This window comes from Dromaius novaehollandiae, chromosome 27 (genome assembly GCF_036370855.1).
Source record: "Dromaius novaehollandiae isolate bDroNov1 chromosome 27, bDroNov1.hap1, whole genome shotgun sequence".
Classification (NCBI taxonomy): Eukaryota; Metazoa; Chordata; class Aves; order Casuariiformes; family Dromaiidae; genus Dromaius; species Dromaius novaehollandiae.
In genome coordinates, this window is record NC_088124.1 from 2271539 (window position 1) to 2298912 (window position 27374).

General features: G+C 70.8%; 1 protein-coding gene across 1 annotated transcript in view; it reads left to right on the top strand.

Annotated features, from left to right (window-relative positions):
• The first annotated feature begins 1682 nt into the window (after positions 1 to 1682).
• CELSR2 (cadherin EGF LAG seven-pass G-type receptor 2) overlaps positions 1683 to 27374 on the top strand; it is a 32416-nt gene continuing 6724 nt past the window's right edge. Inside the window, exons 1-23 of the mRNA XM_064498260.1 lie at positions 1683 to 4727; positions 7490 to 8134; positions 9515 to 9737; positions 10760 to 10875; positions 10966 to 11054; positions 12081 to 12238; positions 12315 to 12478; positions 15007 to 15132; positions 15225 to 15391; positions 16552 to 16737; positions 16827 to 16940; positions 18681 to 18855; positions 19905 to 20046; positions 20149 to 20269; positions 20349 to 20532; positions 20616 to 20717; positions 21618 to 21712; positions 21798 to 22007; positions 23144 to 23327; positions 23442 to 23585; positions 24385 to 24592; positions 24671 to 24838; positions 25728 to 25854. Coding sequence (XP_064354330.1) covers positions 2081 to 4727; positions 7490 to 8134; positions 9515 to 9737; positions 10760 to 10875; positions 10966 to 11054; positions 12081 to 12238; positions 12315 to 12478; positions 15007 to 15132; positions 15225 to 15391; positions 16552 to 16737; positions 16827 to 16940; positions 18681 to 18855; positions 19905 to 20046; positions 20149 to 20269; positions 20349 to 20532; positions 20616 to 20717; positions 21618 to 21712; positions 21798 to 22007; positions 23144 to 23327; positions 23442 to 23585; positions 24385 to 24592; positions 24671 to 24838; positions 25728 to 25854 — 6495 coding nt within the window. The 5' untranslated portion in view covers positions 1683 to 2080. The remainder of the gene's footprint in view (positions 4728 to 7489; positions 8135 to 9514; positions 9738 to 10759; positions 10876 to 10965; positions 11055 to 12080; positions 12239 to 12314; positions 12479 to 15006; positions 15133 to 15224; positions 15392 to 16551; positions 16738 to 16826; positions 16941 to 18680; positions 18856 to 19904; positions 20047 to 20148; positions 20270 to 20348; positions 20533 to 20615; positions 20718 to 21617; positions 21713 to 21797; positions 22008 to 23143; positions 23328 to 23441; positions 23586 to 24384; positions 24593 to 24670; positions 24839 to 25727; positions 25855 to 27374) is intronic.

Below are 27374 nucleotides of genomic sequence, written 5' to 3' on the forward strand. Positions count from 1 at the left end.
TGCACCCAAAGCCCTGCAGGGATCCGGGGAGGGAGCCCAGGCGTCCGGGCCCCCCCCGCCCGCCCCTGGGGCCTGCCGCGGCGCAGCACCCCGCCGAGCCGGTTCTCCGCACCCTCGCCCTGCTCCCGCCTGGCAGTGCCAGCCCGGCTCCGCTTTGGAGGGTGCCGGGGCCGCCGGCGAGGGCGGGTGGGCAGAGGCCCCGGCTGAGTCAGCCGCAGCTCCGGGGCCCCTTTGCCGGCGCTGGGGGGTCCCGGCCTGGCTCCCTGGCACCCGCCCCGGCTGCCAGCCCCCCCGTGCACCCGTCCGACTCGTTCTGCTCCCCGGGGCCAGGCTCTGCACCCTCCTGCCGCGCGCCCACGCCCTGGGCCCGATGCCGGTGCAACGCTGGGTGCAACGCTGGGTGCAGCAGGGCTGGCCCCCGCTCAGCCGCCCCCTCCCCAAATCACGGCGTTTCTTTGGGGTTTGGGCAGCTGGGACTTGCTGGGGGGGGCACCCAGGGTGCCTCCCCCCCGCCCCGTGAGGCCACCCAGCCCTGCTGGTGCCAACCTGTCCCCCTTAGCCCTGCTGCACCCCCTGTGCACCCAGCTCAGTGCCTCCAGTGCCCCCCAGTCCACCCCGGGGCACCAAGCCACAGTGTCACCAGTCCACCCCAGTCTATCCCTCTGCCTCCAAACTGTCCCACTGTCTCCCAGTCCTTCCAGTGCCTCCAGTCCTCATTGCCTCCTGGCCCTCCCCAGTTCATCCCAGTCTCCCCAGTGCCCCCAGCCCCGGTGCAGTGGGTCCATCCCATCCCGCGGAGCCCCCAAGAGCAGCTCCTCGGGGTGCTGCCTGGCTGGGGGGGTGCAGGGGGGAACCACATTTCTGACCACTGGTGCGCTGGGGTGTTACAACGTGCACGTGCGTGTGCGAGCTCGCTGTGTGTTTGTGCACACCCTCCGCAGGGCTGTGCACGCACTGGGTGTGCGTGCTGGGTGTGCCTGCAGCCCACGTGCAAAATGCACGCCGCTGCGTGCACGCCGTGTGCTGCTCACACGTGCGTGCGCGTGCCCCGTGCAGGCTGCGTGGCTGCACCGTGCACATGCTTCGTGCACGTGCGTGCAAGCCCTATGCAGGGCCGTGCATGTGGTGTGTGCTGCCACGCGCATGCCTGCGTGTGCACGCCCTGCGTGTGCGAGGCGTGCATGCGTGCATGCCCGGTGCGTGCTTTGTGTGCGCGTGTGCCCACCCGGTGCGTGTGCAACGCGTGTGCCCGTGCACGCCATGTGCGTGTGCAACGCGGGTGCATGTGCCCACCCCATGCGTGTGCAACGCGCGTGCCCGTGCCCGCCCTACGCGTGCTTTGTGTGCAGCGTGGGTGCGTGGGTGCTGTGCGCGCGCCCGGGCCTGTGCGCGCGCCGCCTCCCCCACGCGGGGCGGGGGCGCCGCGCCAGGTGCTGGGCGCTGGGGGGGAGCGGCGGCAGGGAGCGGGGGGGGGGGGGGGAGGAGGCGGCGCGGCCCCTTTAAGAGCGCAGCAGGTCTATGCAAATGAGGCGCCCCGCCCCGGCGGGCGCGCGCGGGCGGCGGCGGCGGCGGCGGCGGCGGCGGCGGCGGCGGCGGCGGCGGCGGCGGCGGCGGCGGCGGCGGCGGCGCGCACCGGCGGCACCGGCGGCACCGGGCCGCACCGGCCGCCATGGGCGCTGCGCCCGCCCGCGGCGCCGCGCTCCTGCTCGCCCTCCTGCTGCCCGCGCTGGCGCAGCGCGGCACCGGCTCCGCCACCGCCACCGGCACCGGTTCCACCACCGGCACCTGCCCGCCGGCCGCGCCGCCGCGGGGAGCGCACCAGCCCCTGCACCGCGGCGCCACCGCGAATAGCAGCGGCGGCGCCTCCACGAGCATCGCTACCGGCAGCACCGGCACCGGCACCGGCACCGGGAGCGGCGGGGCCCCGGCGCGGCGGCGGCGCGGCGCCAACGCGGCGCCGCAGTTCCAGGCGGCGAGCTACCAGGCGTCGGTGGCGGAGAACCGGCCGGCGGGCACGGCGGTGGCGCGGGTGACGGCGGTGGACCCGGACGGCGGCGAGGCCGGGCGGCTGCGCTACGCCATGGCCGCCCTCTTCGACAGCCGCTCCGACGCCCTCTTCGCCATGGACCCGGCCAGCGGCGCCGTCACCACCGCCGCCCCCCTGGACCGCGAGAGCAAGAGCACCCACGTCTTCCGGGTGACGGCGGTGGACCCCGGCGCGCCGCGGCGCACGGCGCTGGCCACGCTCACGGTGACGGTGAGCGACGCCAACGACCACGACCCGGCCTTCGAGCAGGCCGAGTACCGGGAGAGCGTGCGGGAGAACCTGGAGGTGGGCTACGAGGTGCTGACGGTGCGGGCCACCGACGGCGACGCCGGCGCCAACGCCGACCTCCTCTACCGCCTGCTCAACGCCGGCGGCCCCAACGAGGTCTTCGAGATCGACCCGCGCTCCGGCGTCATCCGCACCCGGGGCCCCGTGGACCGCGAGGCGGTGGAGGCCTACGAGCTGCTGGTGGAGGCCGCCGACCAGGGCCAGGAGCCGGGGCCCCGCAGCGCCACGGCCACGGTGCGCATCGCCGTGGAGGACGACAACGACAACGCGCCGCAGTTCAGCGAGAAGCGCTACGTGGCCCGGGTGCCCGAGGACGTGGCGCCCAACTCGGCCGTGCTGCGGGTGACGGCCACCGACCGCGACAAGGGCAGCAACGCCCTGGTGCACTACAGCATCGTCAGCGGCAACAGCCGGGGCCACTTCTACATCGACGCGCAGACGGGCGCCCTCGACGTCGTCAGCCCCCTGGACTACGAGGCCAGCAAGGAGTACACGCTGCGCATCCGGGCGCAGGACGGCGGCCGCCCGCCCCTCTCCAACGTCAGCGGGCTGGTGACCGTCCAGGTGCTGGACGTCAACGACAACGCGCCCATCTTCGTCAGCACGCCCTTCCAGGCCACCGTGCTGGAGAACGTGCCCGTGGGCTACTCCGTCATCCACGTCCAAGCCATCGACGCCGACTCGGGCGATAACGCCCGCCTGGTCTACAGCCTGCTGGGGACCGGGGCCGGCTTCCCCTTCGCCATCAACAACGGCACCGGGTGGATCGTGGTGGCCTCCGAGCTGGACCGGGAGGCCGTGGATTTCTACAGCTTCGGGGTGGAGGCGCAGGACCAGGGCAGCCCCCCCATGGCGTCCTCCGCCAGCGTCAGCATCACCGTCCTCGACGTCAACGACAACAGCCCCCAGTTCACGCAGCGGGAGTACGGCGCCCGCCTCAACGAGGACGCGGCTGTGGGCACCAGCGTGCTCACCGTCTCCGCCGTCGACCGCGACGCCAACAGCGTCATCACCTACCAGATCTCCAGCGGCAACACCCGCAACCGCTTCTCCATCACCAGCCAGAGCGGCGGCGGCCTCATCTCCCTCGCCCTGCCCCTGGACTACAAGCTGGAGCGCCAGTACCTGCTCACCATCGCCGCCTCCGACGGCACCCGCCAGGACACGGCCCAGGTCGTCGTCAACGTCACGGACGCCAACACGCACCGGCCCGTCTTCCAGAGCTCCCACTACACCGTCAACGTCAACGAGGACCGGCCCGTGGGCACCACGGTGGTGGTCATCAGCGCCACGGACGAGGACACGGGCGAGAACGCCCGCATCACCTACCTGATGGAGGACAGCATCCCCCAGTTCAGGATTGACCCTGACACGGGGGCCGTCACCACCCAGATGGAGCTGGACTACGAGGACCAGGTGTCCTACACACTGGCCATCACGGCGCGCGACAACGGCATCCCGCAGAAGTCCGACACCACCTACCTGGAGATCCTGGTGAGCGATGTCAACGACAACGCCCCGCAGTTCCTCCGGGACGGCTACCAGGGCTCCGTGTACGAGGACGTGCCGGCCTTCACCAGCGTCCTCCAGGTCTCTGCCACCGACCGCGACTCGGGGCTCAATGGCCGGGTCTTCTACACCTTCCAAGGCGGCGATGACGGCGAGGGCGACTTCATCATCGAGTCCACCTCAGGCATCGTCCGCACGCTGCGGCGCCTGGACCGGGAGAACGTCCCGCTCTACGCCCTGCGGGCCTACGCCATGGACAAGGGCGTCCCGGCCAAGCGGACGCCCGTGGAAATCCAGGTGACGGTGCTGGACGTCAACGACAACCCGCCCGTCTTCGAGCGGGACGAGTTCGACATCTTTGTGGAGGAGAACAGCCCCATCGGGCTGGTGGTGGCCCGCATCACGGCCACTGACCCCGACGAGGGCACCAACGCCCAGATCATGTACCAGATTGTGGAGGGCAACATCCCCGAGGTCTTCCAGCTGGACATCTTCTCCGGCGAGCTCACGGCGCTGGCCGACCTGGACTACGAGACCAAGGCGGAGTACGTCATCGTGGTGCAGGCCACCTCGGCGCCGCTGGTGAGCCGGGCCACCGTGCACGTCCGCCTGCGGGACACCAACGACAACAGCCCCCAGCTGAGGAACTTCGAGATCCTCTTCAACAACTACATCACCAACCACTCGGGCAGCTTCCCCGGCGGCGTCATCGGCCGCATCCCGGCCCACGACCCCGACGTCTCCGACAGCCTCACCTACGCCTTCGAGCAGGGCAACGAGCTCAACCTGGTGCTGCTGGACCCCGGCACGGGCGAGCTGCGCCTCAGCCGGGCCCTGGACAACAACCGCCCGCTGGAGGCCGTCATGAAGGTCTCGGTGTCAGGTGCGGCCCGGCGGTGGGGTGGGGGGGTTGGGGGCTGCCCCCGAGGCTTGGGGATGGGGGGGCTCCGTAGGGGTGCTCCCCACCCGGGGGGCTGCCTCCTGCCTGGTGTGGGGGGGGTGCTTTGTTTTGGGGTCCCAGCACCCCAACAGGGGGGTGCTGGTGCGGAGGGGGGGCTGAGCCCCTTGGTGCACCCGTGTGGGTGCCCGTCTGGGAAGGCCATGGGGACGTTTGCCCCCCCCCCAGCCTGGAAATCCCAGGTGGGGGCAGTCGGGGTCCCCAGCACCCCCTTTTCCTCATCCCCATCCATGGGTCAGGGGTGTTTATGGGGGGGGCAAGACCCCAGTGCATGTTCTCGGGGGGGATCCAGGACTCCGAATGTGTTGGGGGGGGCAGGACCCACTGCGGTGCATTGGGGGGGGCCTGGCACCCCCAGGGGTGTGTTCAGGAGGGCCCAGGACCCACAGCGGGTATTTGGGGGGGGTCCTGGCACAGCGATGCATGTGTCCGGGGGGGGCCAGGGCCCAGTACGTCTATGGGGGGGGGGGCAGGTCCCAGTGTGTGTGTTTGGGGGGGGGCAGGCACTGCAATGCATGCATCTGGGGGGGGCAGGACCCAGTACTTGCTTTTGGGGGGGGGGCAGGTCCCCCTGTGTGTGGGGGGGCTCCTGGCACCCCAATGTGCCCGTTCGGGGGGGTCCCAGGTCCCGGCGCCTGTGTTTTGGGGGGGGCGGGAAGGAGGCCGCGGCTGGGGCGGCGCGCGGTGCATTTTGGGGTTGGTCCCACGGGTGCTGCCGGGGGGGGGGGTGCCCCCCCCAGCCGCACAGGGGGAAACTGAGGCACGGGGAGACCCCCCCCAGCCCTGCTCTGCCTCAGTTTCCCCCTTAACTGCCCCCACTGAGGGCATTGGGGGGGGCACGGACCCCCTCTTTGCCCCCTTATTCATCGCTGGGGGGGGGGCCTCCCCTCCCGGACCCCTCCATCGCTGCGGTGCGGGCGGCTTCCCCACCCCCCCCCCAGCAGGCAGTGGGGGGGCGGGAGCCCAGGCGTCCGGGCACAAAGGGCAGGAGGGAGCAGCCCCCCCGCCATAGGCGGGCTGTGCCCCCCGCCAGCGCGGGGGCAGCCGGGAGGGAGCCGGAGCCGGGGGCAAACAAAAGCTGCGGCCATAGCTGGGCCCCCGCCGCCGCAGCCATGGCAACCTCCCCCCCCCCCCCGCCCCGGCCACCGCCGTGGGCCACCGGCCCCTGTGCCACCGTCCCCCAGCCCGGCATCGTGTGTCCCCCCCTCCCTGCCCCGGCGTCGCCCTCCGTCGCCTCCCTCCATCCCTCCTTCCGTGGCCTCGCGCTCCCTTCTGCCTTCCAGCCCTCTCCCCGGTGGTACCCTCCGCTCCCCCTGCCCCGTCCCGTCCCGCTCCCTCCATCCTGTCCCGCTCCCTCCATCCCTCCACCAACCCCTCCATCCCATCCCGCTCCCCCCATCCTGTCCTACTCCCCCCCATCCCTCTGCTCCCTCCATCCCGTCCCGCTCCCTCCATCCTGTCCTGCTCCCCTCCATCCCGTCCCGCTCCCTCCATCCCTCCGCCAACCCCTCCATCCTGTCCCACTCCCTCCATCCCTTCGCTCTCTCCATCCCTCTGCCAACCCCCCCATCCCGTCCCGCTCCCTCCATCCCTCCACCAACCCCCCCATCCTGTCCCGCTCCCCCCGTCATGTCCCGCTCCCTCCATCCCTCCACCAACCCCTCCATCCTGTCCCGCTCCCTCCATCCCTCTGCTCCCTCCATCCCTCCACCAACCCCTCCATCCTGTCCCGCTCCCTCCATCCCTCTGCTCCCTCCATCCCTCCACCAACCCCCCCATCCCATCCCGCTCCCCTGCATCCCTCTGCTCCCCCCCATCCCATCCCATTCCCTCTGCCAACCCCTCCATCATGTCCTGCTCCCTCCATCCCTCTGCTCCCCCCATCCCTCCACCAACCCTCCATCCTGTCCTGCTCACTCCATCCCTCCGCCAACCCCTCCATCCCGTCCTGCTCCCCCCATCCTGTCCCGCTCCCTCCATCCCTCCACCAACCCCTCCATCCCATCCCGCTCCCCCCATCCTGTCCTACTCCCCCCATCCCTCTGCTTCCTCCATCCTGTCCTGCTCCCCTCCATCCCGTCCCACTCCCTCCATCCCTCCGCCAACTCCTGCATCCTGTCCCACTCCCTCCATCCCTTCACTCTCTCCATCCCTCTGCCAACCCCCCCATCCCGTCCCGCTCCTTCCATCGCTCCACCAACCCCCCCATCCCGTCCTGCTCCCCCCATCCTGTCCCGCTCCCTCCATCCCTCCACCAACCCCTCCATCCTGTCCCGCTCCCCCCATCCTGTCCCGCTCCCTCCATCCCTCCACCAACCCCTCCATCCCGTCCTGCTCCCCCCATCCTGTCCCGCTGCCTCCATCCCTCCGCCAACCCCTCTCTCCCTCCATCCATCCGTCCGGCAACGTCCCTCCCTCCGCCCGTTCTCCATCTGTCCGGCCTCCCTCCATCCCCCCATCCCGTGCCCCCCACCCTGGTCCCAGGGGGGGGCACCAGCCCCGGGGAGGGGGCACCAAGGAGGGTCCCCAGCACCCGGGGCTCGGTGGCAGCACCCGGCGGTGGGGAGCGTGCCGGGCGCCCGGCACCCCCCGTACCCGCACCCACCCGCGCCGTCGCCGCGGGGCACATCGGGGGGGGGGGGGGCATCCCCGGTCCCCACCCCCCCAACGGCCTGCGGCGCCCGCAGACGGCGTCCACAGCGCGACGGCCCAGTGCACGCTGCGGGTGACGGTCATCACCGACGAGACGCTGAGCAACAGCATCACGCTGCGCCTGGCCGACATGTCGCAGGAGCGCTTCCTCTCGCCGCTGCTCAGCCTCTTCCTCGAGGGGGTGGCGGCGGTGCTGGCCGCCCCCCGCCACCGCGTCGTCCTCTTCAACATCCAGACGGACACGGACGTGCGGGCCGCCCGCATCCTCAACGTGAGCCTCTCGGTGCTGCTGCCGGCCTCGGCGCGCGGCGCCCGCTTCTTCTCCCCCGAGGAGCTGCAGGAGCGCCTCTACCTCAACCGCTCGCTGCTGGCCGCCGTCGCGGCGCAGCGGGTGCTGCCCTTCGACGACAACGTCTGCCTGCGCGAGCCCTGCGAGAACTACCTGCGCTGCGTCTCCGTGCTCAAGTTCGACAGCTCGGCGCCCTTCCTCGCCTCCGACACCATCCTCTTCCGGCCCATCCACCCCGTGACGGGGCTGCGGTGCCGCTGCCCGCCCGGCTTCACCGGCGACTACTGCGAGACCGAGATCGACCTCTGCTACTCCAGCCCCTGCGGCAGCAACGGCCGCTGCCGGAGCCGCGAGGGCGGCTACACCTGCGAGTGCCACGAGGGTTTCACCGGTGAGAGCCCGCCGCCGGCCGGCCCTCCGTCCTCCTTCTCCGACATCCCTTCCTCCAGCTCCTCTTCAGCCCTCTGTCATCTCTCCATCCCTTTGCTGTCCCTCCGTTTTCTGTCCCATCATCCCTTCATCCAGCTCCTCTTCAGCTCTCCGTCATCTCTCCATCCCTTCGCTGTCCCTCCAGCATTGTCCCATCATCCCTTCGTCCAGCTCCTCTTCAGCCCTCTGTCATCTCTCCATCCCTTTGCTGTCCCTCCGTTTTCTGTCCCATCATCCCTTCATCCAGCTCCTCTTCAGCTCTCCGTCATCTCTCCATTCCTTTGCTGTCCCTCCAGCATCCCTCCCAGCATCCCTTCATCCAGCTCCTCTTCGGCCCTCTGTCATCTCTCCATCCCTTTGCTGTCCCTCCAGCATCCCTCCCAGCATCCCTTCATCCATCTCCTCTTCAGCCCTCTGTCATCTCTCCCCTTCTCTGCCATCTGTCTGTCATCCTTCCCCGTCAGCCCTCCGCTGCCCGTCCCTCTGCTATCCCTCCCTCCATCCATTCCCTTCTTTCTCTCCATCATCTTTATCTTCCTCCGCTCGTTCTTCCTTCTCTCTGCCTTCTTCCGTCAGCTCTTCATCCAAATCTTCACCATCCCCCTTTCCCTCTGCTATTTCTCCGTCTGTTCCCTGCTCCCTCCCTCATCCTCCATCTGTCCTTCCCTCCATCCCTCTGCTTATCCCATCCATTCCTCTCTCCATCCCTTTCTCTCCCCATCCCTCCATCTACCCATCCTTCTCGTCCTTGGTTCTCCATCCGCTCCGCCATCCCTCCATCCCTGTCTCCTCCCGTCCCTCCATCCCAGTGGTCTAGGAGGTCTGGGTGGGGGTGGGCACCACTGGGCACCTCGGGGCGGGCAGAGCTTGGGGACACCCTGGGGTGCCGAGGGTGCCGTGGGGTGGGCTGGGGACACCCAGGGGTGCTGGGGACACCCCGGGGGGGCTGGGGACACCCTGGAGTGTCATGGATGCCTGGGGGAGCTTGGGGGCACCTTGGGGGGGCCAAGGATGCTGGGGGGTGTTGAGGACACCCCAGGGGGGCTGGGGACCCCACGGTGGGGCTTGGGACACCCTGGGGTGCTGAGATGCCCTGGGGGGGGGGGTTGTGCCCCACGTGGGGGGACGGGGACACTGGGGGCACCCAGATTTTGGGAGGGGCAGTTGTCTCGGTTGCCACGGCAATGGGAGGCAGTTGCCACGGCGATGGAGCTGGGGATAAAGCAGCTTTGGAGCCGACGTGGGGGGGGAGCAGCCCGTGGGGGGGCCAGGACGCCTGGGTCCGCCTGGGCCCCCCCCCCCCCCATCCCCGGGGGCCGGTGCCAGGCGGTGCCTCGCGCAGGGGAGCGCTGCGAGCTGAACACCCGCCTGGGCCGCTGCGTGCCGGGCGTCTGCCGCAACGGGGGCACCTGCGTCAACCTGCTGGTGGGGGGCTTCCGCTGCGAGTGCCCCCCCGGGCACTACGAGAAGCCCTTCTGCGCCATGAGCACCCGCAGCTTCCCCCCGCACTCCTTCGTCACCTTCCGGGGCCTGCGCCAGCGCTTCCACTTCACCCTCGCCCTCACGTGAGCCGGGGCTGCCGTGAGGGGCTCGGGGCCGTGGGGGGTCCCGGGGGGCTCGGGGCGATGGGGCGTCCTGGGGGGCAAAGGGTGATGGGACACAGGGCGTCCCAGGGGGCATGGGGCGATGGGGCGATGGGGCATCCCAGGGGGCGTGGGGTGATGGGGCGATGGGGCATCCCGGGGGGCGTGGGGTGATGGGACATGAGGTATCCCAGGGGACATGGAGCGATGGGACATGGGGCATCCCAGAGGGCATGGAGCAATGGGGCATCCCGGGGGGCTTGGGGCGATGGGATATGGGACCTCCCGGGGGGCAAAGGGTGATGGGACACATGGCATCCCAGGGGACATGGAGCAATGGGGCATCCTGGGGGGCTTGGGGTGATGGGACATGAGGTATCCCAGGGGACATGGAGCAATGGGGCATCCTGGGGGGCTCGGGGTGATGGGCCGTCCTAGGCGGTTCAGGGCGATGGGCTATGGGACCTCCCAGGGGGCAAAGGGTGATGGGACACATGGCATCCCAGGGGACATGGAGAAATGGGGCAATGGGGCATCCTGGGGGGCTTGGGGTGATGGGGCATGAGGTATCCCAGGGGACATGGAGTGATGGGACACGGGGCGTCCCAGGGGGCATGGGGCGATGGGGCATCCTGGGGGGCTCAGGGCGGTGGGGCACAGGTCATCCTGGGGGGCTTGGGGTGATTGGGCATGGGGCATCCCGGGGGGCACAGGGTGATGGGATATGAGATGTCCCAGGGGACACGGAGCGATGGGACACGGGGCGTCCCAGGGGGCAGGGGGCGATGGGGCATGGGACCTCCTGGGGGGCTCAGGGTGACGGCACATGGGGCATCCGGGGGGCACAGGGTGACGGCACACAGGGCATCCCGGGGGGCACAGGGTGATGGGACACAGGGCATCCCGGGGGGCATGGGACGATGGGGCATCCTGGGGGGCACGGGGTAACGGGGCACGCGCCGCGCCGTGGGGCTGGCCCTCACCCCCCCCCCCGGCCCCCCCAGCTTCGCCACCAAGGAGCGGGACGGGCTGCTGCTCTACAACGGGCGCTTCAACGAGAAGCACGACTTCGTGGCGCTGGAGATCGTGGGCGAGCAGATCCAGCTCACCTTCTCGGCAGGTACCGCCTGCCCCCCACCCCCCCGCAGCCCCCCCCGGACCCCCCCCCCCCCCCGGGGCCGGCGCACGGCCTCACGCGCGGTGCCCGCAGGCGAGTCCACGACCACGGTGTCGCCGTTCGTGCCGGGCGGCGTCAGCGACGGGCAGTGGCACCGGGTGCAGCTGCACTACTACAACAAGGTGGGGGGGGCGGGGGGGGGGCTGGAAGGAGGGATGGGGGGAGATGGAGGCATGGAGGGGTGAGCGGATGGAGGGATGGAGAAGTGAATAGGAGGTTGGAACGGAGGACAAGTGCGTGGATGGAGGGAAGGAGGGATGGAGAGCAGGGATGGAGGTTTGGATGGAGGGAGGATGGGGATGGAGAGAGGGAGGGATGGAGGGGAGGCGGGATGGAGGTCTGGATGGATGGGGAAGAAGGGCTGGAAGGACGGATGGAGAACAGATGGATGAAGAGAGGGAAGGATGGATGGGGATGGAGGTCTGGATGAATGGATGTGGGGTGGAGGGAGGGCTGGGAGGATGGATGGAGGTCTGGATGAATGGATGTGGGATGGAGGGAGGGCTGGGAGGATGGATGGAGGATAAGTGGATGAAGAGAGGGAGGGAGGGATGGATGGATGAGGGATGAAGGGAGGGATGGAAGGATGTGGGATGAAGGGAGGGATGGAAGGATGTGGGATGGGGGGAGGGATGGGAGGATGGATAGAGGATAGGTGGATAAAGAGAGGGAGGGATGGATGGGGATGGAGGTCTGGATGAATGGATGTGGAATGGAGGGAGGACTGGAAGGATGGATGAAGGGGGTAGATGGAGGGATGGAGAAGTGAATAGGAGGGAGGAATGGGGACAGATGCATGGATGGAGGGGAGGAAGGATGGAGGGCAGCAGGGATGGAGGTCTGCATGAATGGAAGGGGGATGGAGGGAAGGAGGGATGGAAAGATGGATAAGGGGGTAGATGGAGGAATGGAGGGGTGTGTGGATGGAGGGATGGAGCAGTGAATCGGAGGGAGGAAAGGGGGACAGGTCGATGGAGGGGATCAGGGTGGAGGTTCGGGTGGCCGACGGAGGGAGGATGGAGGGAGGAACGGAGGGTGGGAGGGATGAGGGACGGGTAGAAGGAGGACTGGAGGGCTGGACGGACGGACGGACGGGGGGGGTCGAGGGAGGTGGCCGGAGGCTGAGCCCTGCCCGCCGGCACCCGCAGCCCGTGCTGGGGCGCTCGGGGCTGCCGCAGGGCCCCTCGGAGCAGAAGGTGGCCGTGGTGACGGTGGACGACTGCGACACGGGCATGGCCCTCAAGTTCGGCGCCCTCCTGGGCAACTACTCGTGCGCGGCGCAGGGCACCCAGTCGGGCACCAAGAAGTGAGGCCGGGCGGAGGCGGGCGGCGGCGGGGGGGGCACCCGTGGTGGTGCCCGCCGTGATGCCCCCCGCCCGCAGGTCGCTGGACCTGACGGGGCCGCTGCTGCTGGGCGGCGTGCCCGCCCTGCCCGAGAGCTTCCCCGTCCGCAGCCGCCACTTCGTGGGCTGCATGCGGCACCTGCGCGTCGACGAGCGCCCCGTCGACCTCGCCGCCTTCGTGGCCAACAACGGCACCGTGCCAGGTTGGGGGCGGCCCCCCCCGGGTGGGGGGGCGGGATATGGGGCTGGGGTAGTTCCCCGGGGGTCTCTGTGCCCCTGTGCATGGGGCTGTGGGGCTGGGGGAGTGCCGAGCCATGGGGGTGGTTAGGGGTCTGGGGGGGGTCATGGGGCTGGGTGTGGGGCAGGGGGATATGGGGCTGGGCGAGTGTTGGGCCACGGGGCTGGTTAGGGGTCTGGGGGGGGGTCATGGGGCTCAGTGTGGGGCAGGGGGATGTGGGGCCAGGGCCCCTGTGCCCCTGTGCATGGAGGTGTGGGGCTGGGGGATATGGGGCTGGGGGAGTGTTGGGCCATGGGGCTGGTTATGGGGCTGGGGGGGTTGTGGGGCTGGGAGGTGCAGGGCCACGGCAGTGCGCAGGAGTCTCTGTGCCCCTGTGCATGGTGGTGTGGGGCTGGGGGATGTGGGGCTGGGGGAGCACCAAGCGCTGGGGCTGATTAGGGGTCTGGGGGGGTCATGGGGCTGGGTGTGGGGCTGGGGGGTGCAGGACCAGGGCCTCCGTACCCCTGTGCATGGGGGTGTGGGGCTGGGGGATATGGGGCTGGTGGAATGCCGAGCCGTGGGGCTGGTTAGGGGTCTGGGGGGGTTGTGGGGCTGGGGGAGTGTTGGGCCATGGGGCTGGTTAGGGGTCTGGGGGGGGTCATAACACTGGGTGTGGGGCTGGGGGGTGCAGGGCCAGGGCCCCTGTGCATGGAGATGTGGGGGTGGGGGATATGAGACTGGGGGGGTGTTGGGATCATGGGGCTGGTTAGGGGTCTGGGGGTGTCATGGGGCTGGGTGTGGGGCTGGGGGATGTGGGGCTGGGGGAGTGCCAAGCCATAGGGCTGGTTAGGGGTCTGGGGGTGTCATGGGGCTGGGTGTGGGGCTGGGGGATGTGGGGCTGGGGGAGTGCCAAGCCATAGGGCTGGTTAGGGGTCTGGGGGCTCATGGGGCTGGGTGTGGGGCTGGAGGGTGTGGGGCTGGGGGAGTGCCAAGCCATAGGGCTGGTTAGGGGTCTGGGGGGGTCATGGGGCTGGGTGTGGGGCTGGAGGGTGTGGGGCCAGGGCAGCACCCAGGGGTCTCTGTGCCCCCGTGCATGGGGGTGTGGGGCTGGGGGATGTGGGGCTGGGGGAGTGTTGGGCCATGGGGCTGGTTAGGGGTCTGGGGGGGGGTCATGGGGCTCAGTCTGGGGCAGGGGGATGCGGGGCCAGGGCCCCTGTGCCCCTGTGCATGGAGGTGTGGGGCTGGGGGATATGGGGCTGGGGGAGTCTTGGGCCATGGGGCTGGTTATGGGGCTGGGGGGGTTGTGGGGCTGGGAGGTGCAGGGCCAGGGCAGTGCGCAGGAGTCTCTGTGCCCCTGTGCATGGTGGTGTGGGGCTGGGGGATGTGGGGCTGGGGGAGCACCAAGCCCTGGGGCTGATTAGGGCTCTGGGGGGGTCATGGGGCTGGGTGTGGGGCTGGGGGGTGCAGGACCAGGGCCTCCGTACCCCTGTGCATGGGGGTGTGGGGCTGGGGAATATGGGGCTGGTGGAATGCCGAGCCGTGGGGCTGGTTAGGGGTCTGGGGGGGTTGTGGGGCTGGGGGAGTGTTGGGCCATGGGGCTGGTTAGGGGTCTGGGGGGGGTCATAACACTGGGTGTGGGGCTGGGGGGTGCAGGGCCAGGGCCCCTGTGCATGGAGATGTGGGGGTGGGGGATATGAGACTGGGGGGGTGTTGGGATCATGGGGCTGGTTAGGGGTCTGGGGGTGTCATGGGGCTGGGTGTGGGGCTGGGGGATGTGGGGCTGGGGGAGTGCCAAGCCATAGGGCTGGTTAGGGGTCTGGGGGTGTCATGGGGCTGGGTGTGGGGCTGGGGGATGTGGGGCTGGGGGAGTGCCAAGCCATAGGGCTGGTTAGGGGTCTGGGGGTGTCATGGGGCTGGGTGTGGGGCTGGAGGGTGTGGGGCCAGGGCAGCACCCAGGGGTCTCTGTGCCCCTGTGCATGGGGGTGTGGGGCTGGGGGATGTGGGGCTGAGGGAGTGTTGGGCCATGGGGCTGGTTAGGGGTCTGGGGGTTGTGGGGCTGAGTGTGGGGCTGGGGGGTGCGGGGCCAGGGCAGCACCTGGGGAGGTCTCCATGCCCCTGTGCATGGGGGTGTGGGGCTGGGGGATGTGGGGCTGGGGGAGTGCCAAGCCATAGGGCTGGTTAGGGGTCTGGGGGAGTCATGGGGCTGGGTGTGGGGCTGGAGGGTGTGGGGCCAGGGCAGCACCCAGGGGTCTCTGTGCCCCTGTGCATGGGGGTGTGGGGCTGGGGGATGTGGGGCTGGGGGAGTGTTGGGCCATGGGGCTGGTTAGGGGTCTGGGGGGGGGGTCATGGGGCTGCACTGGGGACCGGGGGGTGTTTGCCCAGGGCAGCGCCCGGGAGTGGGGGGGGATCTCTGCACCCCGGGCACGGGGGACCCGGGGCCGGGCGAGCTCCCGGGCCGTGGGGCCGGCCGGGGGGGGGCCGGGGGGGGCCCGCAGCCAGCCCGCCGCCCCCCAGGTTGCCCAGCCAAGAAGAACGCCTGCGCCGGGGGCGCCTGCCGCAACGGGGGCACCTGCGTGCACGAGTGGGACCGCGCCGGGTGCCGCTGCCCGCTGGGCTTCGGCGGCCCCACCTGCGAGGAAGGTAGCGGGGGGCACCGCGGGGCCGGGGGGGGGGGGGGGTTACCGGGGTTGGGGGGGGGTCCTTGCACCCGGCCCACGCCGCGCTGCCCGCAGAGATGGCGAGCCCGCAGCGCTTCGTGGGCAGCAGCGCGGCGGCCTGGAGCGGGCTGGGGCTGCCGCTGGCACCGCCCTGGCACCTGGCCCTCATGTTCCGCACGCGCCGGCCCCGCGGGCTGCTGCTGCGCGCCGCCGCCGGTGGCCTGGCCACCGTCACCCTCCAGGTGGGCTCGGGGCCCGGGGGGGGGTGGCTCAGGGCGGGGGGCGTTGCGTGGGGCAGGGGGCATTGCCCAGGGTGGGGGGCATTTCCCGGGGTGGGGGGCATTGCTTGGAGCAAGGGGCATTGCCCAGGGTGGGGGGCGTTGCATGGGGTGGGGGGGCATTGCCCGGAGGGGGGGGGCATTGCCCAAGGTGGGCACCGTTGCCCGGGGCGGGGGGCATTGCCCAGGGTGGGGGGCGTTGCATGGGGTGGGGGGCATTGCCCGGAGGGGGGGGCATTGCTTGGAGCAAGGAGCATTGCCTGGGGCGGGGGGGCATTGCATGGGGTGGAGGGGCATTGCATGGGGTGGGGGGGCATTGCCCGGGGTGGGGGGCATTGCCTGGAGGGGGGGGCATTGCCCAGGGTGGGGGGCATTGCGTGGGGTGGGGGGCATTGCCTGGGGCGGGGGGCATTGCCCAGGGCAGGGGCCATTGCATGGGGGGGGGGCATTGCATGGGTGGGGGAGCATTGCCCGGGGTGGGGGGCATTGCATGGGGCAGGGGCAGTGTCCATGGGGGACTGGGGCAGTTCTGGGGAGGGGGGGGCATTGCCCAGGGTGGGGGGCATTGCTTGGGGTGGGGGCTGGGCCCAAGGAGGGTAATGGCATGGCGGGGGGGGGCACTGGCAGGGGTATTGCCCTTGGGGTAGGGGCATTGCCCAGGGTGGGGGGTGTTTCCCTGGGGGGGGGACTGGGAGCAGTCTTGGGGGGGGGTATTTCCCGGGGGGGGAGTCTGGGGGGCAGTTCTGGGGGGGGGTGTATTTCCCCAGGGGGGGTCCAAGGGCAGCCCTGGGGGGGTTCCCTGGGGGGGGGGAGCTGTGGGCAGCCCTGGGGGGGATATTTCCCGTGGGGGGGTCCAGGGGCAGCCCTGGGGGGGGGTATTTCCCTTGGGGGGGCTGGGGACAGCCCTGGGGGGGATATTTCCCGTGGGGGGGTCCAAGGGCAACCCTGGGGGGGGATATTTCCCTTGGGGGGGCTGGGGGCAGCCCTGGGGGGGGGGATTTCCCTTGGGGGGGCTGGGGGCAGTCCGGGGGGGGGATTTCTCTGGGGGGGGGGGGGCCCAGCCTTGGGGGGGGTTTCCTGGGGGGGGGGGGGGGGGGCGGGCGCCCTGACGGCTCTCCCGGCAGCTGAGCGAGGGGCAGGCGGAGGCGGGCGTGTGGCGGGGGGGCGCCCGCCTGGCCTGGCTCCGGCTGCCCCACGCCAAGGTGGACGACGGCGCCTGGCACCACGTGCAGCTGGAGCTGCGGGGGGCCCCCGGACGCCCCCCGCCCGCCGCCCTGCTCCTCCTGGCCCTCGACTACGGCCGGCACCAGGTGCCCGCGGCGGGCGGGCGGGCGGGCGGGGGGCCGGGGGTGGGGGGGCGGCGCGGCCCCCGCGGGCGCTCAGGGCGCTGTGCCCGCAGGCGGTGGCCGACGTGGCCGGGGAGCTGCAGGGGCTGCGGCTGCGGACGCTGAGCGTGGGCGGGCTGGCGGGCGACGACGGCGAGGTGCAGCAGGGCTTCCGCGGCTGCCTCCAGGTGCCGGCGGGCGCTGCGGGGCGGGGGGCGTGGGCACGGCGCGGGGACGGGGGGTGGGCACGGGGCATGGCCATGGCCAGGGGGACATGGGGTGGGCGTAGGGCATGGGTGCAGGGACATGGGGACATGGTCACGGGGCATGGGCATGGCCATGGGGACACGGGATGGGTGTAGGGCATGGGTGCAGGGACGTGGGCACGGGACATGGGCATGGCCATGGGGACATGGGTGTGGGCATGGTGCATGGGCACAGGGACATGGGGACATGGTCACGGGGCATGGGCATGGCCATGGGGACATGGGTGTGGGCATGGTGCATGGGCACAGGGACATGGGGACATGGTCACAGGGCATGGGCATGGCCAGGGGGACATGGGGTGGGCGTAGGGCATGGGCACAGGGACATGGGGACATGGTCACGGGGCATGGGCATGGCCATGGGGACATGGGGTGGGCATGGTACATGGGCACAGGGACATGGGGACATGGTCACAGGGCATGGGCATAGTCATGGGGACATGGGTGTGGGCATGGGGTGTGGGTGCAGGGACGTGGGCACAGGGCATGGGCATGGCCATGGGGACATGGGGTGGGCGTAGGGCATGGGCGCAGGGACATGGGGACATGGTCACGGGGCATGGGCATGGCCATGGGGACATGGGGTGGGCATGGTGCATGGGCACAGGGACATGGGGACATGGTCACAGGGCATGGGCATGGCCATGGGGACATGGGTGTGGGCATAGAGCATGGGCACAGGGACATGGGGACATGGTCACAGGGCATGGGCATGGCCATGGGGACATGGGTGTGGGCATGGTACATGGGGACATGGGGTGGGCGTAGGGCATGGGTGCAGGGACCTGGGCACGTGGGCACAGGGCATGGGCATGGCCATGGGGACAGGCTATGGGCATGATGCATGGGGACGTGGTCATATGGGTGAGGGGACATGGGCACGGGGACATGGAGACATGGGCAGATGGGCAAGAGCACATGGGGTCATGGGCATGGGACATGGGTACAGGGTCATGGGGATATGGTCACTGGGCATGGGGACATGGGTGTGGGCACAGGGCATGGGCGCCGGGACATGGGCATGTGGTCACAGGGCATGGGTATGGCCATGGGGATGTGGGTATGGGCATAGGGCATGGGGACATGGTCATATGGGTGAGGGGACATGGGCACAGGGCAATGGAGACATGGGCAGATGGGCAAGAGCACATGGGGTCATGGTCACGAGGCATGGGCATGGGACATGGGGACATGGGTATGGGCATAGGGCATGGGTACATGGTCATACAGGTGAGGGGACATGGGTATGGGGACATGGGGACATGGGTGTGGGCATAGTGCATGGGGACGTGGTCGTATGGGTGAGGGGACATGGGCACAGGGGTATGAAGACATGGGCAAGAGCACATGGGGACATGGTCACAGGGCACAGGTATGGCCATGGGGACATGGGTATGGGCATAGGGCATGGGTACATGGTCATATGGGACATGGGCACAGGGACTTGGCATGGGCCCAGGGGCACGGAGACACGGGCAGGTGGGCAAGAGCACGTGGGGACATGGGCATGGGGACATGGGTACGAGCACAGGGCCACAGGTGTGGGACATGGGCACAGGGCCATGGCACATATGGGCAAGGGGGGGCTCGGGGGCGTAAACTCGCATCGGGGGAGGAGGGGGCCGGGCGGGGGTGGCGGCGGTGACGGGCGCCCCGTGGCAGGGCGTGCGCGTGGGCGAGACGGCGGCCAGCGCGGTGGCACTCGACGTGGAGCAGGCGGCGCGGGTGAACGTGGAGCGGGGCTGCGCCGTGCCCGACCCCTGCGACTCCAACCCCTGCCCGGGCAACAGCTACTGCAGCGACGACTGGGACAGCTTCTCCTGCAGCTGCGACCCGGGTGAGGGCCCCGGCGCTGCCCCCCCCCCCCCCGGCACCCCCGCGGGTAGTGCCGCCCCTCGGGCAATGCCACCATCTGGGGTGCTGCCACCCCTCGGGCAATGCTGCAGCAGGCACTGCCACCCTTGGCAATGTCACCCTTGGCACTGCCACCCTTGGGGTGCTGCCACCCCTCGGGCAATGCCACCATCTGGGGTGCTGCCACCCCTTGGGCAATGGTGCAGGAGACAATGCCACCTTTGGCAGTGCCACCCTTGCCAATGCCACCATCTGGGGTGCTGCAATCCCTCTGGCAATGCTGCAGCAGGCACTGCCACCCCTGGCAATGCCACCTCTGGCAATGCCACCATCTGTGCCACTGCCACCCCTCAGGCAATGCTGCAGGAGGCAATGCCACCCCTCGGGCAATGCCACCTTCTGGGGTGCTGCCACCCCTCTGGCAATGCTGCAGCAGGCACTGCCACCCTTGGCAATGTCACCCTTGGGGTGCTGCCACCCCTCGGGCAATGCTGCAGGAGACAATGCCACCCTTGGCAATGCCATGCTTGACAATGTCACCCTTGGCAATGCCACCACCTGGGGTGCTGCTGCCCCTCGGGCAATGCTGCAGCAGGCACTGCCACCCCTGGCAATGCCACCTCTGGCAATGCCACCATCTGTGCCACTGCCACCCCTCGGGCAATGCTGTAGGAGGCCCTGCCACCCTTGGCAATGCCATCACCTAGGGCGCTGTCACCCCTTGGGCACTGCCACCCTTGGCAATGCCACCCTTGGCAATGCCATCACCTAGGGCGCTGTCACCCCTTGGGCACTGCCACCCTTGGCAATGCCACCTTGGGGTGCTGCCACCCCTCAAGCAATGCTACAGCAGGTGCTGCTACCCTTGGCAGTGCCACCCTTGGCAATGCCACCACCTGGGACACTGCCACCCCTCGGGCAATGCCACCCTTGGCACTGCCACCCTTGGGGCGCTGCCACACCCCGTGCCCCACACCCGGGGGTGCAGCCCGCCCGGCGCGCGTCCCGAGTCGTGCCCGTGCTGCGGCGCAGGCTACTACGGTGACAACTGCGTCAACGCCTGCGCCCTCAACCCCTGCGAGCACCGGGCGGCCTGCGCCCGCAAGCCCGGCTCCCCCCGCGGCTACGCCTGCGAGTGCCCCCCCGGCTACTTCGGGCCCTACTGCGAGCACAGGTGGGTGCCCGCGGCGGGCGCGGGGGCGCGAGGGTCCGGCCGCGCGGGGATGCGGGCGGCCGTGCCAGGCGTGCGCCCCGTGTCCCCCCCGCCCTTGCCCAGGTTCGACCAGCCGTGCCCGCGGGGGTGGTGGGGCCACCCCACGTGCGGCCCCTGCAGCTGCGACGGCGCCAAGGGCTTCGACCCCGACTGCAACAAGACGACGGGCGAGTGCCGCTGCAAGGTGGGTCTGGGGGGGGGCCGCGGCGGGCGATGCCACCCGTGCCACCCCCCCCCGCCCACCGGCACCGTGTCACCCGCAGGAGAACCACTACCGGCCGGCGGGCAGCGACGCCTGCCTGCTCTGCGACTGCTACCCCACGGGCTCCCTGTCCCGCGTCTGCGACGGCGCCAGCGGGCAGTGCCCCTGCAAGGCCGGCGTCATCGGGCGCCACTGCGACCGCTGCGACAACCCCTTCGCCGAGGTGACGGCCGGCGGCTGCGAAGGTGGGTGCTGGGTGCTGCCGGGCGGCGGGTGTCCCCGTGCCCCCCACCCCGTGCCCGGCTGTGATGCCCGCTTCGCCTCGCAGTCAACTACGACAGCTGTCCCCGCGCCATCGAGGCCAACATCTGGTGGCCCCGGACCCGCTTCGGGCTGCCCGCCGCCGCGCCGTGCCCCAAGGGCTCCATCGGTAAGGCGACGGCAGCGGGGGCGGTGCCCATGGGGCGATGCCCGCGGGGGACAGCGCCCGCAGGGGAGGATGCACGTGGGGGTGATGCCTGCGGGGGCGATGCCCATGGGGGCAGTGCATGCAGGAGCGGTGCCCACGGGGATGATGCCTGCAGGGGCGATGCATGCAGGAGCAATGCATGCAGGAGCGATGCCCGCAGGGGTGATGCCCGCAGGATGATGCCTGCAGGGGCGATGCATGCAGGAGCAATGCATGCAGGAGCGATGCCCGCAGGATGATGCCCATGGGGGCAATGCCTGCAGGAGCAGTGCCCGCAGGGGTGATGCCCGCAGGAGCAATGCATGCAGGAGCGATGCCCGCAGGATGATGCCCATGGGGGCAATGCATGCGGGAGCAGTGCCCGCAGGATGATGCCTGCAGGAGCGATGCATGCAGGAGCGGTGCCCATGGGGATGATGCCTGCAGGGGCGATGCATGCAGGAGCAATGCCCGCAGGGGTGATGCCCGCAGGGGTGATGCCCGCAGGAGCGGTGCCCGCAGGGGTGATGCCTGCGGAGCTGGTGCCCGCAGGAGCGAAGCATGCAGGAGCGGTGCCTGTGGGGGCGATGCCTGCAGGAGCAATGCGTGAACGAGCAACACCTGCGGGACTGGTGCCCGCGAGGGCAATGCCCACGGGGGGCGATGCCCATGGGTGGCAGTGCCCACGGGGGGCGATGCCCATGGAGGGGGGGCCTGCGGGAGCGATGCACACAGGAGCGGTGCCCAGGGGGGCTATGCACGCAGGAGCAACGCATGCAGGACTGGTGCCCGCGGGAGCGATGCGCGCAGGGAGCGATGCCCACGGGGACGGTGCCCGCGGGAGCGATGCCCGCAGCGCCCCTGACGCCCGCCCGCCCGCAGGCACGGCCGTGCGCCACTGCGACGAGCACAAGGGCTGGCTGCCCCCCAACCTCTTCAACTGCACCTCGCTGGCCTTCGCCGCCCTCAAGGGCTTCGTAAGTGCCCCCCCGGTTCCCCGGGCGCGGGGCCTCGGCGCGCGGCTGCCCAGGGCGGGCGCTGACGGCGCGGGGCGCTCGCCAGGCGGAGCGGCTGGGGCGCAACGCGTCGCTGCTGGACACGGCGCAGTCGCAGCGGGTGGCCCTGCAGCTGCACAACGCCACGCGCCACACGGCCGCCTACTTCGGCAGCGACGTGCGCCTCGCCTACCAGCTCTCGGCCCGCCTGCTGCAGCACGAGAGCGCCCAGCGCGGCTTCCGCCTCGCCGCCACCCAGGACGTCCACTTCACCGAGGTGAGCCGCCCGCCGGCGCCCGGACGCCGGGGTGATGGGCACGCGTCGCGCTGCGGGCACGCAGCGGGTGGGGGGGGGGGCGGGCCTGGGGCTGGCGGCGGGGCTGGGGTGCCCCCCCCTGTGCCCTGCTCCACATGGAAGGGTTGTGCCACGTGGGGATTTGGTGCCCCCTTGGAGGTGCCCAGATGCCAGGGTGATGGGCACCCTCATGGTGGGGGGGGATTAACACTGTGCCTGGGATCGGCCAGCAGTGCCAGGGTACCCGTGGTCTGCAGAGCCTTGCCGGCAAGCGGGGTTGGGGCGAATCCATGCCCTGCAGCGGGGTGCCCAGATGCCAGGGTGATGGGCACCCTCTTGGCAGGGGTGGGTTACACCATGCCCAGGATCAGCCGGCAGTGCTACACCGTGCCCAGGATCAGCTGGCAGTGCTGGGGTACCCCTGGTCCACAAAGCCTTGCCAGTAAGCAGGGCTGGGATGAATCCATGCCCTGCAGTGGGGTGCCCAGATGCCAGGGTGACGGGCACCCTCCTGGCTGAGGTGGATTACACTGTGCTTGGGATCAGCCAGCAGTGCCAGGGTGCCCTTGGTCCGCAGAGCCTTGCCGGCAAGCGGGGCCAGGGCAAATCCATGCCCTGTGCTGGGGCACCCAGATGCCAGGGCGATGGGCACCCTCTTGGCCGGGGTGGGTTACACCATGCCCGGGATCAGCCGGCAGTGCTACACCGTGCCCGGGATCAGCCAGCAGTGCCGGGTACCCCTGATCCACAAAGCCTTGCCAGTAAGCAGGGCCAGGGTGAATCCATGCCCTGCAGTGGGGTGCCCAGACGCCAGGGTGATGGGCACCCTCATGGCGGGCGGGGGGGGGGGTTTACACCATGCCCAGGATCAGCCGGCAGTGCCGGAGTGCCCCTGGTCCGCAGAGCCTTGCTAGCAAGCAGGGCCAGGGCCAATCCACGCCCTGCAGCGGGGCGCCCAGACGCCAGGGTGACGGGCACCGCTTTCCCAGCGGCCCGCCCCCGTCTCGGGGACGCCGTGCAGCCCGGCGGCAGAGCCAGGCACTGCGGCGCTGGCCGGGGTGGAGGGGTGATCCCCCCCCCCCCGAGACCCCCCTGCCCACCGCCGCCCGGCCCCGCAGAACCTGCTGCGGGTGGGCAGCGCCCTGCTCGACGCCAGCAACAAGCGCCACTGGGAGCTGATCCAGCAGACGGAGGGCGGCACGGCCTGGCTGCTGAAGCGCTTCGAGGACTACGCCAGCGCCCTGGCACGCAACATGCGCCAGACCTACCTGCGCCCCTTCACCATCGTCACGCCCAACATCGGTGAGGGCGGCGGGCGCCGTGGGGCGGGCGCCGTGGGGCGGGTGCCGTGGGGCGGGCGCCGTGGGGCGGGTGCCGTGGGGTGGGGTGCGGCGCTGAGCGGCCCCTGCCCCGCAGTGGTGTCGGTGGTGCGGCTGGACACGGCGAACTTCGCGGGCGCCCGGCTGCCGCGCTACGAGGCGCTGCGGGGGGAGAAGCCCCCCGACCTGGAGACCGCCGTCATCCTGCCCGAGAGCGTCTTCCGGCCCGCCGAGGGCAGGCGTGAGCGGGGACGGCCGGGGGGACGGCCCTGGGGACACCGGGGTGCATGCGGGGGGACAGTGATGGGGACCCTGGCAGAGCCTTGGGGGGACAGCTGTGGGGACACTGGTGTGGCTGCAGGGGGACAGTCCTGGGGACGCGGGCATGGCCTTGGGGGGACAGTGGTGTGGCCACAAGGGGACAGTCCTGGGGACATTGGCATGGCCTTGGGGGGACAGTGGTGGGGACACTGGTGTGGCTGTGGGGGGACAGTCGTGGGGACACTGGCATGGCCTTGGGGGGACAGTGGTGGGGACACTGGTGTGGCCCTCGGGGGGACAGTCCTGGGGACACTGGTGCGGCTGCAGGGGACAGTGGTGGGGACACTGGCACAGCTGCGGGGGGGACAGTGTTTGGAACAGTGGTGCAGCCATGAGGGGACAGTTGTGGGGACACTGGCACAGCCTTGGGGAGACAGTGGTGGGGACCCTGGCACAACTGCCGGAGGACAGTGGTGGGGACCCTGGTGCGGCTGCAGGAGAATGGCGGTGGGGACACTGGTGCAGCTGTGGGGGGGGCAGTGGGGACACTGGTATGGCCACAGGGGGACAGCGGTGGGGACAATGATGCAGCCTTGGGCGGGATAGCGGTGGGGACACTGGGATGACTGCAGGGGGACAGTCGTGGGCACACTGGCATGGCTTTGGGGCACAGTGGTGAGGACATGGGCATGGCTTTGGGGGGACAGCAATGGGGACACGGGGACAGCGATGGGAACCCTGGCTTGGCCATGCTTCACGCTCTGCCCTGTGCCCCGCAGCCCCCTCCGCCGGGCACGGGAAGCAGGAGGAGGAGGAGGAAAACCAGGAGGAGGATGAGGAGGAGGAGGAGGAGGAGGTGACCCTGGTGACCCGGCACAAGCGGCACCCGGAGCTCAGCGAGGGCCAGGCCATCGCCAGCGTCATCATCTACCGCACGCTGGCGGGGCTCCTGCCCGAGCAGTACGACAGCGACAAGCGCAGCCTCCGGTAGCGGCCGCCGCGGCGGGGGGGGACACGGGGACCGGGGGGGAGACGGGGCGCCTGACGTCCCCCCCGGGTCCCCAGGGTGCCCAAGCGGCCCGTCATCAACACGCCGGTGGTGAGCATCAGCGTGCACGACGCGGCGGCGCGGGCGCCGCGGCCGCTGGAGAAGCCCATCACCCTGCAGTTCCGGCTGCTGGAGACCCAGGAGCGCTCCAAGCCCATCTGCGTCTTCTGGAACCACTCGCTGCTGTGAGCACCGCGGGGACGGGGACGGGGACGGGGACGGGGACAGGGACAGGGGGTGCCCCGACCCCCCTGCGCCCACGTTAAGCAGTGCAGGGGCTTGGGCAGCCCGGTCCCCGGTGTCACACGCGGGTGGCATGGGGATGGGGCCATGCTGGGCAGCCTGGTCCCCAGGGTGGGTGGCATGGGGATGGGGTGGTGGCACGGCCTTGTCCCCTGTGTCCTGAGGTGGGTGGCAGGGGCCAGGGTGATGGCACAGCCCTGTCCCCAATGTCCTGGGGTGGCTGGCGGGGGCCTGGGGTGATGGCATGGCCCTGTCCCCAATGTCCTGGAGTGGGTGGCACAGGGCTAGGGTGATGGCATGGCGTTGTCCCTGGTGTCCTGGGGGGGGTGGCATGGGGACGAGGTGATGGCACAGCCCTGTCCCTGGTGTCCCAGGGTGGGTGGCATGGGGATGGGATTTTTGGCATGGCCCTGTCCCCAGTGTCCTGAGGTGGGTGGCATGGCCCTGTCCCCAATGTCCCAGGGTGGTGGCAGGGCCAGGGTGATGGTGGGCCGCATTCCTGGTGCCCCAGGGTGGGTGGCATGTGGACAGGGTGACGGCACATACCTGTCCCCAATGTCCTGGGGTGGGTGGCATGGGGCTGGGGTGATGGCACTGCCCTGTCCCTGGTGTCCTGGGGTGGGTGGCACAGCCCTGTCCCCAATGTCCCAGAGTGGGTGGCACAGAGCCAGGGTGATGGTGGGCCCCATTCCTGGTGCCCCGGGGTGGGTGGCATGCGGACGGGGTGATGGCACGGCCCTGTCCCCAATGTCCTGGGCCGGGTCGCATGGGGACAGGGCGATGGCACGGCCCCGTCCCGGTGCCCCGGGTGACGCGGCGCGGTGCCGGCAGGGCGGGCGGCGCGGGCGGCTGGTCGGCGCGGGGCTGCGAGGTCGTCTTCCGCAACCGCAGCCACGTCAGCTGCCAGTGCAACCACCTGACCAGCTTCGCCGTCCTCATGGACATCTCGCGGCGGGAGGCGAGCGCCGGGCGGGGCCTCGGGGGGCGGGGCCTCCGGGGGTGGGGCACCCCCGAGGGGGCGGGGCCAAGCTGGCTGGGTGGGCCCCCAATCAGACCGTGTGGGCGGAGCCAGGCCTCATGGGCGGGGCTGGGCAGGGCATGTGGGGTTCCTTGCGTGGGCGGGACTCCCCCAGTGGGTGGGGCCAGGCAGCGTGGGCGGGGCTGGGCATTGTGGGCGGGGCCAGGCAGCAGGGGCGGGGCTCCCTCTGTGGGTGTGGCCATGCAGAGTAGGTGGGGCTCCCTGGGGGGATGCTGTGGGTGGGGTGGGGCTATGTGGGCGGGGCTTGGCATTGTGGGTGGGGCCAGGCAGCAGGGGCGGGGCTCCCTATGTGGGTGTGGCCATGCAGAGTAGGCGGGGCTCCCCATGGGGGTGGTGTGGGCAGGGCTGGGTGGTGTGGGCGGGGCTCCCCATGGGAGTGGTGTGGATGGGGCGGGGCATTGTGGGCGGGGCTCCCTGTGTGGGTGTGGCCATGCAGAGTAGGCGGGGCTCCCTGTGGGGATGCTGTGGGCAGAGCAGGGAAATGTGGGCGGGGCTTGGCATTGTGGGCAGGGCCAGGCAGCAGGGGCGGGGCTCCCTAAGTGGGTGTGGCCATGCAGAGTAGGCGGGGCTCCCTGTGGGGATGCTGTGGGCAGAGCAGGGAAATGTGGGCGGGGCTTGGCATTGTGGGCAGGGCCAGGCAGCAGGGGCGGGGCTCCCTCTGTGGGTGTGGCCATGCAGAATAGGCGGGGCTCCCTGGGGGGATGCTGTGGGTGGGGTGGGGCTATGTGGGCGGGGCTTGGCATTGTGGGTGGGGCCAGGCAGCAGGGGCGGGGCTCCCTATGTGGGTGTGGCCATGCAGAGTAGGCAGGGCTCCCCATGGGGGTGGTGTGGGCAGGGCTGGGTGGTGTGGGCAGGTCTCCCCATGGGAGTGGTGTGGATGGGGCGGGGCATTGTGGGCGGGGCTCCCTGTGTGGGTGTGGCCATGCAGAGTAGGCGGGGCTCCCTGTGGGGATGCTGTGGGCAGAGCAGGGAAATGTGGGCGGGGCTTGGCATTGTGGGCGGGGCCAGGCAGCAGGGGCGGGGCTCCCTATGTGGGTGTGGCCATGCAGAGTAGGCAGGACTCCCCATGGGGGCGGTGGGGGCAGGGCTGGGGGCAGGACTCCCCATGGGGGCGGTGGGGGCAGGGCTGGGGGCGGGGCTCCCCATGGGGGTGGTGTGGATGGGGCGGGGCATTGTGGGCAGGGCCAGGCAGCAGGGGCGGGGCTCCCTATGTGGGTGTGGCCATGCAGAGTAGGCAGGGCTCCCTGTGGGGGTGGTGTGGGCAGGGCTGGGCAGTGTGGGCGGGGCTTCCCATGGAGATGCTGGGGGCGGGGCTGGGGGTGTGGGCGGGGCTCCCTGTGGGGATGGTGTGGGCGGGGCTGGGGGTGTGGGCGGGGCTCCCCATGGGGATGCTGGGGGCGGGGCTCCCCGTGTGGGCGGGGCCGTGGGCGGGGCCGTGG